Here is a 15695-nt window from a genome sequence, read left to right as displayed (position 1 = left end):
GTTTTTTTTTTTTTTTAAGTGTTGAGATGTAGAAGTTCTTTGTATATTTTGCATAATAATCCCTTATCAGATATATGATTTTTGAATATTTACTCATTCTGTGAATTCTGTCTACTCTCTTGTTTATGTCCTTTGATGCACAAAAAATTTTCATTTTTATGAAGTTGAGTTTATTTTTTCTTTTGTTGCCTGTCTTTGGGCATCGTAACCAAGAAGTCATTGCTAAATCTAAGGTTAAGAAGATTTGTCCCTATGTTTTTTCCCGAGTTTTATAGCTTTAGGTCTTAGGTTTTGGTTGTTGATCCATTTTAAGCTAATTTTTGTGTATTGTATGAGGGTCCAACTTCTTTTGCATCCAATTTTCCCTACAACATTTTTTGAAAAGACTGTTTTCCCCGTTGAATAGTATAGGCACACCTCAGAGATACTGTGTGTTCAGTTCCAGATCGCTGTGATAAAGCAGATATCTCAGTAAAGCAAGTCATTAAGTTCTGGATTCTCCATTCATAGGGAAGTTAGATATACAATACAGTGTATTAAGTGTGCAGTAGCACTATGTCTAAGAAAACTGTACAAACTTTAATGTAAACACTTCATTTTTTTGAAGATTTTATTTATTTGAGAGAAAGTGCACAAGCAGGGGAGGGGCAGAGGGAGAAGCAGGGTCACGTTGTGACAGACACAACGTGAGTAAGTGCTATTGGGAAAGTAGTGCCAATAGACTTGCTCAACGTAGGGTCACGCCATGTCTTCAGTTTGTAAGAGACACAGTAAAGCAAAGCACAATAAAAGGAGGTACCTGTATTAGCCCAGGCTGCCAAAAAAATACAGACTGGGTGGCTTAAAAAACCAATATATCAGAACAAATCTGTCTCTCATAGTTCTGGAAACCGAGTCCAAGATCAAGGGTTAGGCTGATTGAGCCTTAGTGAGGTTCTCTTTTTTGTGGAGATGCAGTTGCCTTCTCACTGTGTCCTCACATGGTAGAGAGGATCTCAGACGGCTTTTCCTTGCACAAGGGCACCAGCCCTATCCGATGAGGCCCGGATATGATCTCACTCAACCTTCATCACCTGTTAACAGTCCCTGTCTCCAAATACAAGCACACTGGATTAGACTTTCAACATAATGAATGGTGGGGTGTGTGTGGGTGGGAAACAGTTCATAAATGGTCTTTGCACCTTTTTCTAAAATCACTTGACCATATATGTAGGGGTTTCTTTCTGGGTTCTGTTCTATTCATCTACATGCCAGCACCATGCTGTCATTTACTGGAGTTTTATAGGAAGTGTAGGAATCAGGGAGGGAGTCCTTCAACTTTGTTCTTTTTCAAGATTATTTTGGCTATTTGGGTTCCCTGTCTGGGATTCCATATGAATTTTAGGATGGTATTTTTATATTTCTGCAAAATCACAGCTTTTGTTAGGGGTTGCATTGGATTTGTAGATCAGTTAGGGTGGTGGTGTCATATTAATCCTGTCAAGTCTTCCCAAAGCAGCGGATGTATTTTCATTTGTTTACATGTTCTTTTTGTTTGTTTGTTTAATAGTGATCATTTCTGGTTTTCAGTGTACAAGTTCTTTGCCTCTTTGATTAAATTTATTCCTAAGTATTGTATTTATTGTAATGCTATTGAGAATGGAATTGTTTTCTTAATCTCTTTTTTTGGATTATTTTTTATTTTAATTTTTAAAAAGATTTTATTTATTTATTTGACAGAGAGAAATGGAGAGATAGGGAACACAAGCAGGGGGAGCAGGAAAGGGAGAAGCAGGCTCCCTGCTCTGCGATCGATGTGGGGCTCCATCCCAGGATGCTGGGATCACCACCCGAGCCAAAGGCAGACATTTAACCCACTGAGCCACCCAGTGCCCCTGTTCATTATCAATGTATAGAAATGCACCTAATTTTTATGTTTTGATTTTGTATATTGCTAGTTTGCTGAATTAGTTTGTTTCTAAGATTTTGTTTTTTGTTTTTGGTGTGGGTGCAGTCTTCAGGGTCTCCTTGTAGAATATCATGTCATCTGTGAACACAGATAGTTTACTTCTTTTCCAACTTGGGTGCCTTGTACTTATTTTCTTTGCCTAATTGCTCTGGCTAGAATTTCGAGGACTTTGTTGAATAGATGAAGCAAAAATGAGCATCCTTTACTTTTTTCTGATCTTAAAGCCTTCAGTCTTTACCATTATCTATTACATTAGGTTTTTCTGTATAATTTTCATTATGCTGAGGAAATTTCCCTTTATTTCTGGTTTATTGAGTGCTTTTACCAAGAAACTGAAGTTGTTTTGTTTTTAAAGATTTTATTTATTTATTTGACAGAGAGCACAACCAGGGGGAGCAACAGGCAAAGGGAGAAGGGGATGCAAGCTTCCCGACAAGCGGGGAGCCCAACATCAGGCTTGTTCCTGGCACGTGGGATCACGACCTGAGCCAAAGACAGATGCTTAACTGACTGAGCCACCCAGATGCCCCTGAATGTATGCTTTTAAAGATGTAGGTTTCCTTTTTTGCACTGCTTTCACAACATCCTATAAGCTTTGGTGTGTTGTTTTTGTTTCCATTTGTCATTAGGTATTTTCTACATTCCCTTGTAATTTCTTCTTTGGCCCATTTATTATTTAAGACCTTGGTTTAATTTTCCAGTTTTTCTTCTGTAATTGATTTCTAGTTTTATTCTATGTGATTGGAAAAGATAATTTATGATTTTAATCTTTTAAAATATATTACAAGGGCACCTGGGTGGCTCAGTTGGTTAAGTGTGTCTGCCTTTTTATTTATTTTTTTTTAAAGATTTTATTTATTTGAGAGTGAGAGAGAGTATGAGTGGAGAGGGGCAGAGGGAGAGGCAGGCTCCCCAATGAGCAGGGAGTCTGATACAGAGCTCAATTCCAGGACCCTGGGATCATGACTTGAGCTGAAGGCAATGCTTAACTGACTGAGCTGCTCAGGTGCCACAAACGTCTGACTCTTGATTTTGGCTCAGGTCATGATCTCAGGGTCATGAGATTAAGCCCCACACTGGGCTCCACACTGGGCACGGAGCCTGCTTGAGATTCTCTCCCTCCCCCTCCCTCTGCCCTTTTCCTCCTGCTTGCTCTCTCTAAAAATAAAATAGAATAAAACAAAATACATTATTACTTGCTTTTAGACTATATAGTATGATCTGGAAAATGCTCCATGTGCATTTGAGAAGAGTATGTATTCTGCTGTTGGGTGGAATGTTCTATAGATACTCGTTAGGCCTAACTGGTTTTAATGTCTTTTAGGTCCTCTTTCCTTGTTGATTTCCTGTCTGGCTCTATCTATTATTTCAAGCAGAGTACTGAAGCCTCCTATCCTTACTGTAGAACTTTTTCTTCCCCTTTCAAATCTGTCATCTTTGCTTTATTTTGGGACTCTAATGTTAGATGTGTATGTGTTTATATTTTCTTGCTATATTGAAGCTTTTATCAATCTATAATTTCCTTCTTTCTCTCTAACCTTGTTTTGTTTCAGCTTGTCTCTTGTGTCTGATATTAGAGCCACTTCAACTCTCTTCTAGTTACTATGCATGAATATATTTTTCCATCCTTTCAACCTCTTTGTTCCTTATATCTGAGGTGAGTCTCATAGACTGCATGGAGTTGGATCCTGATTATTTAAAATCCAACCTGCTAGTCTCTACCTTTAACAGGATAGTTTAATCCATTTGTATTTTATATGATTACTGATGAAAGATTTACTTCTGTCATGTCTTATGTCTTCTTTTTTTTTGTTCCTCAATTTCTCTGTTATTGCCTATTTTTGTAATTGTGTGTGTGTGTGTTTTGTAGTATACCATTCTAATTCCTTTCTTTCCTTTTCTGTACTCTGTATGTTTTTAGTTATTTTCCTTGTGGTTACTGTGGGGATTATATTAACATCTTAAGCTTATAACAACCTAATTTGAACAATACTGATGTAATTTTAATAGTATAAATATCCTATTGTCACAGAGCACACCTTTATCTGTTTTATGTCCGCTAACACAGACATATGATTATTGTTTTATGCATTTGAATATTAAATCATATAGGGAGAATTACAAACCCTAACAAAAGTAAAGTAACACTACCTATTTAGTTACTTTTATTACTGTTCTTTATTTTTTCCTATGGTTTTGAGTCACTTTCATAACGTCCTTTCATTTCAGCCCAGGGGACTCCCTTCAGCATTTTTTGTAGAGCAGGTCTGCTGATAATGGACTCTGTCAGCTTTTCTTTATATGAAAAGGTCTTAATTTCACTTTCATTCTTGAAGGGTAGTTTTGCTGGATATTGAATTCTTGGTTGACAATGCTTTTCCTTTCAAACTTATCAATGCACCATCCCGCTACCTCGTGGCTTCCATGGTTTGTGAAGAGAAATCAGCCGCTAGTCCCGCTGAGGCCCCTTTGTGCACGTGGAATTGTTTCTCTGCTGCTGCTTTCATTTTTATTGTCGTTGGGGTTTGACAGTTTGACTACAATCTCACTGTGAATCTCTCTTTGTTCATCCTGTTGGAGTTTAGTGAGTTTCCTGGATGGGCGTATTCACGTCTCTTCAGATTTCAGAAGTCCTAGCCATTATTTCTTCAAATACCTTTTTGCTCCTTTCTTTCCTTTTCCTTCTTGGAATTGTATGATACATATGTAGGTACTTTTTATGGTGTTCCATAGGTTTATCGGATCTGTTCATTTTTCTTCATTATTTTTTTTCCTGCTCCTCATACTGGATAATTTCACTTGTCCTATCTTCAAGTTCATTAACCCTTTCTTCTGCTTGTTCAAATCTTTGAGCTGCTATAGTGAGTGTTTTTCATTTTAGTTATTGTACTTCCAGCTCCAGAATTTGTTTGGTTCCTTTTTTAATAAGTTTTGTCTCTTTATTAATATTCTCATTTTGTTTATAGTCATTTTCTTGATTTCCTTTAGTTTTTTGTCCATGGCTTCTTTTGGTCATTCAACATATTTAAGACCATTAATGTAACAACTTTGACTAATAAATCCCGTGTCTGGACTTCTCCAGGAATGGTTTCTTTCCCCTTTCCCTTTTCTTTTCTTTCTTTTCCCTCCCTCCCTTCCTTTCCTTTTTATTTATTTGGTATTCATTTATTCATTTATTTGGTAGACAGAGAGAGCACAGGCAGGGGGAGCAGCAGGCAGAGGAAGAGGGAGAAGCAGACTCTTTGCTGAGCAGGGAGCCCAATGTTGGGCTTGATCCTAGGACCCCAGGATCATGACCTGAGCCAAAGTCAGATTCTTAGGCAGAGCCACCCAGGCGCCCCTCCAGGAATGGTCTCTATCAAGTTATTTTTACCCCACTAATGGCCATACTTTCCAATTTCTTTGTATATTTTGTAATATTTTTTGTTGAGAACTAGATGTTTTGAGTGTTATGTGTGGTGATTCTGGAATTCTAATTCTCCTACTCCTCAGAGACTGCTGAATCTTACTTGTCGATGGATGGAGCCATCTGTGACTTTTTTCAGTTTTCCAAAGTTTGTATTCTTCAATGTGTGTGGTCTTTGAAGTTTGTGTTCCACTGTGTGGTCATCCAGCATCCTGAAGATTTCGTTGAGTGTCTGTCTCCCAAAAAGAGAAGAAACAAGTATCTCCTTAATCCTCTGTCCCTCCCCAGAAACTATCAGTAGTTAAAACGATGGCAGATAAACCTGTGCTAGCATCACAGTGATCAAAAGTGGCAATGAACTGTCCAAACATGCAAGCCTGATACATGGAGGACAAGGGCTGTATGCAATCTGGCTGCAGCAAGTCGTGCCAGGAATGTAGGCTGCTGTCCACATGCTGCATGCCATGGGGTAGGGGATGGGCATGTAGGTACAGTGCTAGACAAGGAAGTTCACTGAAATTTGCTGAAATTTACTACCTTCTTCATCAAACTCACTCCTGGAAGCTGCAAGTAAGTGTTTGACTAGTTACAGTTCCCAAATAGTTCCCTCAGACAGCTCTTCCCGGCCAAGTAGCTGTTTAGCTGGAGGGATGGTTTCCTGCATGACATTACTCCATGGACAGCTGCCTTTGTGACAGCAACACAATTCTATCTAAGCCTATAAAACGGACATATGTTACAGTGACTAAATTTCAGGTCTTATTCTTTTTATTTTTTTTTTTAAGATTTTATTTATTTATTTGACAGATCACAAGTAGGCAGAGAGGCAGGCAGAGAGAAGGAAGCAGGCTCCCTGCTGAGCAGAGAGCCAGATGTGGGACTCAATCCCAGGACCCTGAGATCATGACCTGAGCCAAAGGCAGAGGCTTTAACCCACTGAGCCACCCAGGGACCCTGGTCTTATTCTTTTTAAGTGATGTCTTTAGAATACATTCTTAGGACCAGGATAATTTTTTTAAAAAGGTTTTATTCATTTGAAAGAGAGTATAAGCAGAGGGAGAGGGAGAAGCAGGCTTCCCACTGAGCAGGGAGCTCAACATGGGGCTCAATCCCAGAGCCAGGGATCATGACCTGAGCCGAAGGCAGATGCTTAACCAATTGAGCCACCCAGGTCCCCCAGGAACAGGAAAACGTTTTTAAAGGACATTGATGTAAATGCTTGGCAGAGTGGTTGTACCCAATAGATGATGTCACCAGCAGTGAATCACTGGAAACATTCACCTTCCATGTCAGGATGCAAAGTTGAGTGGAACACAGTCTGAGTCCCACACAATCTCCCTGTACTGAGTCTTGTAATTTTCACCTCTGCTTGCTAATTAAATGGGCATGACTCTGGTTGGTATCGCATTTGACTGGTTACTCGGGAAACTTGCATTCCTCTGTGTTGGTTTTAATGGGAGCCATCTTTCACATCCTCAGCCTTATCACTCACTGCTAATGGCCCTGATACTTTCTCGTTGGGTTGTTTGTTAGGGATTGCTGCTCTGGGGGTCCCTTCCTCCTACTGACATGGGTGTCCCTACAGCCAGTGGCACCCCCAAGGGATTGTGGCCTTGAAAGGGGCCCTAAAGCCCCAGGTGAGAGGGTTAGGGGGCAGGGAGGTGTGGTGGGCAGTGCGGTCTGAAGAAGCGTATGTAATGGAAATACCTGGAAAAAAATATGCTGGTGGTTTTCATGGCGCAAAACTAGAGAACATGGTTTTACAAGTTTTCTTGGCTGTTTGGTTTTGCCTGAAGAGGGCTGGCACCATCCATTGGTGACACACTTTTACAGGGGACAAGTGTCAAGCCCATCTAAGGGTTGGAGGGTGGACCAGCAAAGGGTTCTCAACTGGACAGTCTGGGTGCCTGGTGGGTTAACTCCTTGCTGCTGTCCTCTTGCTGCCTTGGCTGAGCTGTCAGCCTGCGGTGACAGAGGGCCTTTGGGAGCCATGTCATCTAAGCCCACAGGAGACTGTTAGGAATTGTTAATAGTCGTAGGCAGTAACCAGTTAGGAGATGAACTACTAGTGTCTGAGGATCGGAGAGCTGAGGCCTGTTAGGGGAGCCTTGAGTCAGCACCTCCGGGTAAAGTAGGACACAGCTTACCCCAAAGGTCATGGTAAGGCCGGGTAAGGTCATGCTCACAGTGTGTGGTGCCTGTGCCGACATCTTTGTGGCTGGACAGTACACACCCCTGAAGCAGAGGGACCCAGGCAGAGCATCCGATCTGAGCCAGAGCATCCCAGAGCTGGATCTCTCTGTAAGGGCTGTCCCACTCCTGTTCTTAGGGGCTGTGCCAGTCTTCAGGTGCTCCCTGGGGTTGGTGTCCTCTAGGCTGTCCTAGAGTCCCTGCTGGTGGAGCTGTGTGGGCTTTCATGCTGAGGAGGGAGTGGGTCCTTGCTCAGGGCCAGCTCTGCCCTGCCTCGCCTGCTTTCTGCATGGGTTGTGTGACTGTGGGCTGAGTTTCTTCAAGATCCTTTGGGGCTGGAGAGCATTTCCGTGTCCTTGTGATGAGTGAGCAGCTCCCCCAGCCTGTGGTTCTCTGTACGGCCCCTGCCTCCCGTGGTAGCCCCGCCTATCTGGAGTCGTACTAACTTCCAGCACACAGACCACATGGAACTGAATGCTGGGCTGGTCTTCCTGTAGGTTTCACTTCATTTTCCCAGCAGCTCTGTGATGTCAATGGTGATATTCTCATCTACACATCAGAAGTGGAGGCTGAAGAAGGTGATTGGACCAAGGTCACGGGGCAGTTGGAGGTGGGCCTGGGATCCCACACACTCTTCACCACTTGTGCAAAAAGGACTATCTTGACTCCAGGGGAGGGATGGCCTTTGTCCCAGGCTTCTGGGCAGCTGGAGTGTCCTGCCTGAGAGTCTTTGTTTACTCAGCTAGAGCCAGGAGCTCTGCAGGAACAGCAGGGCAGGGGCTTTTGGCCGTGTGGGATCTACTGAGCCTGTGGAGAGGCTGGAGACTGGGTCAGTCACGAAGGTGGCCATCTGTGTCCATGTCACCAAACCCCAAGAACTCTGAGGCTTCCCTTGTTGGCAGTACTCTGTGCCCACTGTCACATATCAGAGGCAGGGCAGTAATGCCGTCTGTGACTTTACAGAAGGCCCCGTTTTTCACTTTTCCTAGATTCTGCCCCCATGCAATCCCTTGTCTGATTTCGTTTGTGGTATTTCCCATAACACACTGTAGCCAGGTGTATATCAGGTTTCAAGGCAAGTTCGAGGAGTCATAGCAGCAAATTATTGAACTTGGGAATCCCCAAGTTTGTGACTGGTGTCAGCGGGGAGGGCAGTCTTGGGGCCCCTATACCTCACCTGCTTTCTCAGCTCACGGACTCTGGTGCATGAAACCACATGTTCCCCAAACTCACCAGGTGGGGCAGCACCACTCCCACACCCATCCCGGAATTTTCTTCAGCCCCAGAGCACGCCTGTCTCCTGCAAAGGACCCTCGTGGGCCTGTCCTCTAGGAGTGCTCATGCCTCCCTCAGCGCCATCTCTGGTCTGCACGGCACCTCAGTCCGGGTCCTGCTGTGCAGGTGTCTTTCTCCAGAGAAGCGATGGGTCATCATGTGTCCCGTACTTGACGCAGCTGGACTGGACTGGACCACCAGTGACACACGAAAGCACCTTCGTAGCTCTGTGTGTTGCTGGGTCACCTTTGCTAATGGATCAGGAGGTGGAATGTTTCTGTTTGAAATGGGCACACTCTAGCCTTTTCCAGGCTCTCATTGTACTTCCCTTTATTGGGACCTGTCAGCACATGTCCTCTGGCCACCGATTTGTCGTGGATCCTTCTGGCAGAGTTACTGATCTCCCTTCACCTATGAAGAGGTGTTCCGGTCATTCTTTTTTACTGGACGTCAGATCATACCTAGTACACGGAAATAAAACTCTGGGTGTTTTCTAACTTACAGAAAATTTGAGAACCAAGTGTCAAATTCTTGGTAGCAGTAAGGAAAAATAAGAGCAGGATTGAAATGCATAAAATGCAAAGATTTCTAAATAAAAATTAAAAGGTCCAAAATAAGCATGGAATGTTGCTGACCAGTCAGAGGTGGGCAGTAACAGCTGAGAAGGCTATTAACAAGGTGAAGGGAGGGGCGCCTGGGTGGCTCAGTGGGTTAAGCCTCTGCCTTCCACTCGGGTCATGATCTCGGGGTCCTGGGATTGAGTCCCGCATCGGGCTCTCTGCTCGGCGGGGAGCCTGCTTTCCCCCCCCCCCGCCTCCCTTTGTCTGCTTGTGATTTCTGTCTGTCAAATAAATAAATAAAATCTTTAAAACAAAACAACAACAACAACAAAAAACAGGGTGAAGGGATCCCAAAGGTCATTTTGGTGCCTGATGCCACTTTCAAAACCGCAGACTGCCCATATGTTCCAGCAGGTTCTGTGCTACGTCCTGATCCTTGGAGGGGCGAGTGACAAAAATGCATGGCCCAGGGACCCTCCCCAGGGATCAGGGCACTGAAGCTCACCTCCCACCTCCAGAGACACCCGGACCTGTGCACTTGCCAATGAATGAGCCAGGGACAGGTCAGCAGGAAGAAAAGGCAGAGTGGTAGCAGGTACACTTCTTTTAAGGTCGAAAAGCAAACTATGCATTTTGCAGATTTCCCCGCAAACCCTATATTTGGTGCATTTAGCAATCCAGAATGACTTGTACTGTTTCACGTACGTTGTCCTGTGGCACATGCGGCGTTTTTCCAAACAAGTATTTCTGTACATTGTGTTTACCTGAACTCTTATTCTCGTCTTGACTAGAACGTGACTATTTCTCACTGTAACTCTCCGCAGGGTTAGGAACTGTGCCCTGAGTAGTGGTGGGCTCTGAGGGGCAGCCGCTGAGTCAGACGCCAGCTATGGGCTCTGCCGGCCGGGGGCGGCAGCTTCCCCGTGGGCCAGTGACTTCAGCTACTGCCTACACCTAACACCTGAGGACTGGAGGGATTTAGCCCCTCTGCCTCACACCAGCCTGGACAGCATCTCCTTGGAGGTTCAGCTGTCTCGGAAGGAGCGTCTCAGCGAGTTCATCCTCCCTCTAGCATCTCCTCAGTGATCCCAAGTCCTGTCTGCTTGTTGCTTTAGCGCCTGTCGTCCCAGCTGCTCTGCTCTACACATCAGTGATGTCGAGTCCTTTCAGGAGGAGCCCATCTCCTCTCTGCAGTACACCTGCTGCCTCAGCTTCCAGAGTTTCACCTGTGATGATGGCTCCTCCCACCTGCATCACAGAGAGGGGAGAACGAGTGTCTATGTGCGTCAGTGTACCGCTGTGGACCTAAGGGTCACAGTCCTTCATTTCTCCCGAGAAGCTGTTTTCAACAGAGAGGGAAAAACTTAAAAATTATGAATAAACTAGAGATGTCTGGGTGGCTCAGTCCTTAGGCGTCTGCCTTTGGCTCGGGTCATGATCCCTGGGTCCCAGGATCAAGCCTCGCATCGGGCTCTCTGCTCAGCGGGGAGCCTGTTTCTTCCTGTCCCCATGCTTGTGTTCCTTCTCTCGATGCCTTTGTCAGATAAATAAAATGTTTTTTAAAAATTATGAAGGGGCGTCTGGGTGGCTCAGTGGGTTAAAGCCTCAGCCTTCGGCTCAGGTCATGATTCCAGGGTTCTGGGATCGAGCCCTGCGTCGGGCTCTCTGCTTAGCGGGGAGCCTGCTTCTCCCCCTCTCTGCCTGCCTCTCTGCCTGCTTGTGATCTCTGTCAAATAAATGAAATCTTTAAAAAACTATGAAAAAAATTATGAATAAGGGCGCCTGGGTGGCTCAGTGGGTTAAGCCTCTGCTTTCAGCTGAGGTCATGATCTCAGGGTCCTGGGATCAAGCCCTGCATCGGGCTCTCTGCTCAGAGGGGAGCCTGCTTCCTCCTCTTTCTGCTGCCTCTCTGCCTACTTGTGATCTCTGTCAAATAAATAAATAAAATCTTTTAAAAATTATGAATAATCCAGATTCGTTACAGTATATGAAAATGGATATTAGACACTTTTGCAATCAGGAGTAAAAAAAAAAACCCTCAAATATAGGAATGGAAATTTCAGATAATAAAAAAGCAATTTGAATTTGATAATTTTAGGTTTTAAAAATATGTACCAATGAACTGTCTTTTGAGTACCACAGTGGCTATGAGGTCTGGGCTCTGAGTGCAGAGCTCCCCTCCAACCCACAGGGTCTGGAGGTCCCAGGCATCCCATGATCTCCGGGGCATAAGGTCTGTAAGTCATAAGGCTAGGTTTTGAGACAAAGATCCATTTCTGAGCTGAATTTTCACTTGGGACATTCCTTCTGATCTGGAATAAAGGTCAGACAGCAGCTGAAGTGTTTTCTGAGTTCACAGCATTTCTCCCTAATCCATCCTTAGGCTGTTTCCTTTGTTCGCAGAGAACAAGTGGCGGCACACACGTAGGGTTTCTAGCCGTATTACACGGAGATACTCTTCATCCACACAACACCGCAGTGGTCTAACAATAGTGCAAACAACCCAAACTTACGTGCGGCAGTTTGAGCAGCTGTTGTCTTTGGAAAGGGCATGACCCGTTGGAAGAGCGACCTTCCTCAGACGGCGGGAACTGCTGCTGCGGCCCTGAGCCTCACGCTCTCCCGCCAGCACGTCCGGCCCCGCACCCACGAGGGCCGCGACAGCCTCCCGCTGGCTCCTCCGCCCGCCGCGCCCTGGGCCGCTCTTCGGGGCTCCCCGGGGCCGCGCTGCCGGCCGCCCCTCGCGCGGAGCCGGGGGGCTCAGAGCTTCGCGTGCACCTTCTGGTGCTGGATCAGGTGGCCGTGCTGGTTGAAGGCGCGGCCGCACTCGGCGCACTCGTAGGGCCGCTCGCCCGTGTGGATGCGCTGGTGCTGGATGAGCACCGAGTACTGGCTGAAGGCCTTGCCGCAGCGGCTGCACTCGTAGGGCCGCTCGCCCGTGTGTGTCCGCAGGTGCACGATCAGCGTGGCCTTGAGGCTGAAGGCCTTGCCGCACTGCGCGCAGCGGAACGGCCGCTCGCCCGTGTGGATGCGCTCGTGCTGCACCAGCGAGCGCCGCGCGCTGAACGCGTGTCCGCACTCGCCGCACACGTACGGCTTCTCGCCCGTGTGCACGCGCTGGTGCTGCGTCAGGTGCGAGTGCTGCACGAAGGCCTTGCCGCAGGCGTAGCAGCCGTACGGCTTCTCCTCCGTGTGGATGCGCTCGTGGTTCATGAGCGTCGAGCGGTGGCTGAAGGCCTTGCCGCACTCGCCGCACTCGTACGGCTTCTCGCCCGTGTGCACGTTGTGGTGCTGGATGAGCACCGAGCGGTCGCTGAAGGCACGGCCGCACTCGCTGCACGTGTAGGGCTTCTCGCCCGTGTGCACGCGCTGGTGCTGCAGGAGTGTGCGCTTGACGCTGAAGGCGCGGCCGCACTGCGCGCACTCGTGTGGCTTCTCGCCCGTGTGCACGCGCTGGTGGCTGCGCAGCACCGTGCTGTGGTTGAAGGCCTTGCCGCACAGCGGGCACACGTAGGGCCGCTCGCCCGTGTGGATGCGCTGGTGCTGGATGAGGTGCGAGAGCTGCGTGAAGGCCTTTCTGCACTCCAGACACTCGTGCGGCTTCTCACCCGTGTGGATCTTGTGGTGCTGCGCCAGGTCCGAGCTCACGCGGAAGGCCTTGCCGCACTCGTTGCACTCGTAGGGCTTCTCGCCCGTGTGGATTCTCCGGTGCTTGCTGAGGACGGAGCTCTGGCTGAAGGCCTTCCCGCACACGCCGCACACGTAGGGCTTCTCCCCGGTGTGGGTTCGCTGGTGCTGCAGCAGATGGGAGCTGCGGCCGAAGCACTTCCCGCACTCGGTGCACTTGTAGGGCCTCTCCCCGCTGGGGACACCCTGCTGTGGAGGGGCAGGCACACTCCGGCTGGAGACCTGAGCTCCAGGTGGGCCGCCGGGGCTTGGGCTCACATCGCAGCTTCGCTCGGCTTTGTAAGGTCTGTGATCAGGCTGGCTTGAGGGTGTTTCCCCCAGAACCCCGGATACTTCCTCTGAAAGAAAGGGCTTCAGACTCAAATCCCTCTTCGGGTTCTCTCCCTTGTTCTCATGCTCTGAAACAACAAACCCAAAGTGAAAGTTAACAGCTCACCTGCTCAAAACAGAGGAGCACGGGCCCCCAGAGCTGGCCCCAGGCTGTGGTCCCTGAATGCACATGGCCCCGTGAGCTGCCGTCGGGGAGAAAACTCACAACTGTGTCCAGTAACTAGAAATGTGCCCAGGCAGACTGGGCAGTTGGAGATAGGTGTGAAAGGACATGAGGCACACAGCGGCAGGTGACAGGCCATTACTGCCCGAGTCCCATCTCCCTGTGGTCTCTGTTTTCTAAGATTTTCTTTATTTGAGAGAGAACAAGCGGGGAGAGGGACAGAGGCAAACTCCCTGCTGAGCAGGGAGCCCAATGCGGGACAAATGACTGCAGCGGAAGGCAAATGCTTAACCCACTGAGCCACTCAGGAGCCCCACCCTGGAGTCTTGAGGTACAGAGCTTCCAGAAGCCATCATCAAACCGCAACCCCACCCGGGCCCGCAGGAACTCTTGTTGGGCGGACAGCAACACGAGGGCAGGTGGAGCTGGTAGACGTGCCTGTCCAACACACACAGGGCCCTAGGACTCGTGCATGGGCAAGCATGACCTCCTCTCTGCAGAGAATGCACCCGGAAGCCCGAGGAGAGACACAATGGGAGTCTGCCACATCTAGGCTGGAATGTGGCCCGCAGAGCAGCAGTGAGCACTGCAGAGAAGGCTCCGGTAGAGGATCTATAAAGAACTTCTCAAACTCGGGCGCCTGGGTGGCTCAGTGGGTTAAGCCGCTGCCTTCGGCTCAGGTCATGATCCCAGGGTCCTGGGATCGAGTCCCACATCGGGCTCTCTGCTCAGCGGGGAGCCTGCCTCTCTGCCTACTTGTGATCTCTGTCTGTCAAATAAATAAATAAAATCTTAAAAAAAAAAAAAAGAACTTCTCAAATTCAACACACACAAAACAGATAATCATATCAAAAAATGGGCAGAAGATATGAACAGACAGTTCTCCAACGAAGACATTAAAATGGCTATCAGACACATGAAAAAATGTTCATCATCACTAACCATCAAGGAGATTCAAATTAAAACTACATTGAGATACCACCTGACACCAGTTAGAATGGCCAAAATTAGCAAGACAGGAAACAAGGTGTGTTGGAGAGGATGTGGAGAAAGGGGAACCCTCTTACACTGTTGGTGGGAATGCAAGTTGGTACAGCCACTTTGGAGAACAGTGTGGCGATTCCTCAAGAAATTAAGAATAGAGCTTCCCTATGACCCTGCAATTGCACTGCTGGGTAGTTACCCAAAGATACAGATGTAGTGAAAAGAAGAGCCATCTGTACCCCAATGTTTATTGCAGCAATGGCCATGGTCGCCAAACTGTGGAAAGAACCAAGATGCCCTTCAACGGATGAATGGATAAGGAAGATGTGGTCCATATACACGATGGAGTATTACGCCTCCATCAGAAAGGATGAATACCCAACTTTTGTAGCAACATGGACGGGACTGGAAGAAATTATGCTGAGTGAAATAAGTCAAGCAGAGAGAGTCAAGTATCATATGGTCTCACTTATTTGTGGAGCATAACAAAGAACACGGTGGACATGGGGAGATGGAGAGGAGAGGGAGTTGAGGGAAACTGGAAGGGGAGACGAACCATGAGAGACTATGGACTCTGAAAAACAACCAGAGGGTTTTGAAGGGGCGGAGGGGTGGGAGGTTGAGGAACCAGGTGGTGGGTAATAGGGAGGGCACGTACTGAGTGGAGCACTGGGTGTGGTGCAAAAACAATGAACACTGTTACACTGAAAATAAACAAATTAAAAAAAAAGTAATTCAACTCATACACACACACACACACACACACAAGACGACTCCGGTAGATGTTTTTAGTGTCAAGTTGGGGACTCTCTGCAGTGTGAGTGGGGGAGGACAAGGGTGCTTCCAAATCCCCGCTTTGTGGAGCTCTATGCCCAGTATGGGACTTGAACTCATGACCCTGAGATCAAAACCTGTGTACTCTAGCGTCTGAGCCAGCCAGGGACCCCTGAGAACAAGTGTTTCACATCTTGGAGACCAAGCCATTGAGATGACAGGATGCCGGTCAGGGAAGGACCAAGACTTCACAAGGGACCTCAGGGCTGTTGTGGGAGAATGAGACTGTGCTCATGGAGTGATCCTTACCAAGGACCCCCAACTGGTGGTGCCGACACCATGTCAGGGCCAGAGGCAAGAGCCTGAGTGCAGGCCGGC

At 47.4% G+C, this 15695-nt stretch overlaps 1 protein-coding gene across 4 annotated transcripts in view; it reads right to left on the bottom strand.

Annotated features, from left to right (window-relative positions):
• Nucleotides 1-672: 672 nt before the first annotated feature.
• The window catches only part of ZNF250 (zinc finger protein 250), a 30962-nt gene continuing 15939 nt past the window's right edge, over nucleotides 673-15695 (bottom strand). For 2 of the 4 annotated variants that reach the window (XM_046011533.1, XM_046011552.1), the window contains exon 6: nucleotides 11263-13464. In XM_046011533.1, the coding sequence (XP_045867489.1) occupies nucleotides 12140-13464 (1325 nt within the window). In that variant the 3' untranslated portion in view covers nucleotides 11263-12139. Of the gene's footprint in view, nucleotides 1087-5174; nucleotides 5587-11262; nucleotides 13465-15695 lie in introns of those variants that run through there. The other 2 variants (XR_006819608.1, XR_006819607.1) reach the window with 2 other exon arrangements.

Source organism: Meles meles, chromosome 1, assembly GCF_922984935.1.
Source record: "Meles meles chromosome 1, mMelMel3.1 paternal haplotype, whole genome shotgun sequence".
Lineage (NCBI taxonomy): Eukaryota > Metazoa > Chordata > Mammalia > Carnivora > Mustelidae > Meles > Meles meles.
This window is presented reverse-complemented; position numbering and strand designations above follow the sequence as displayed.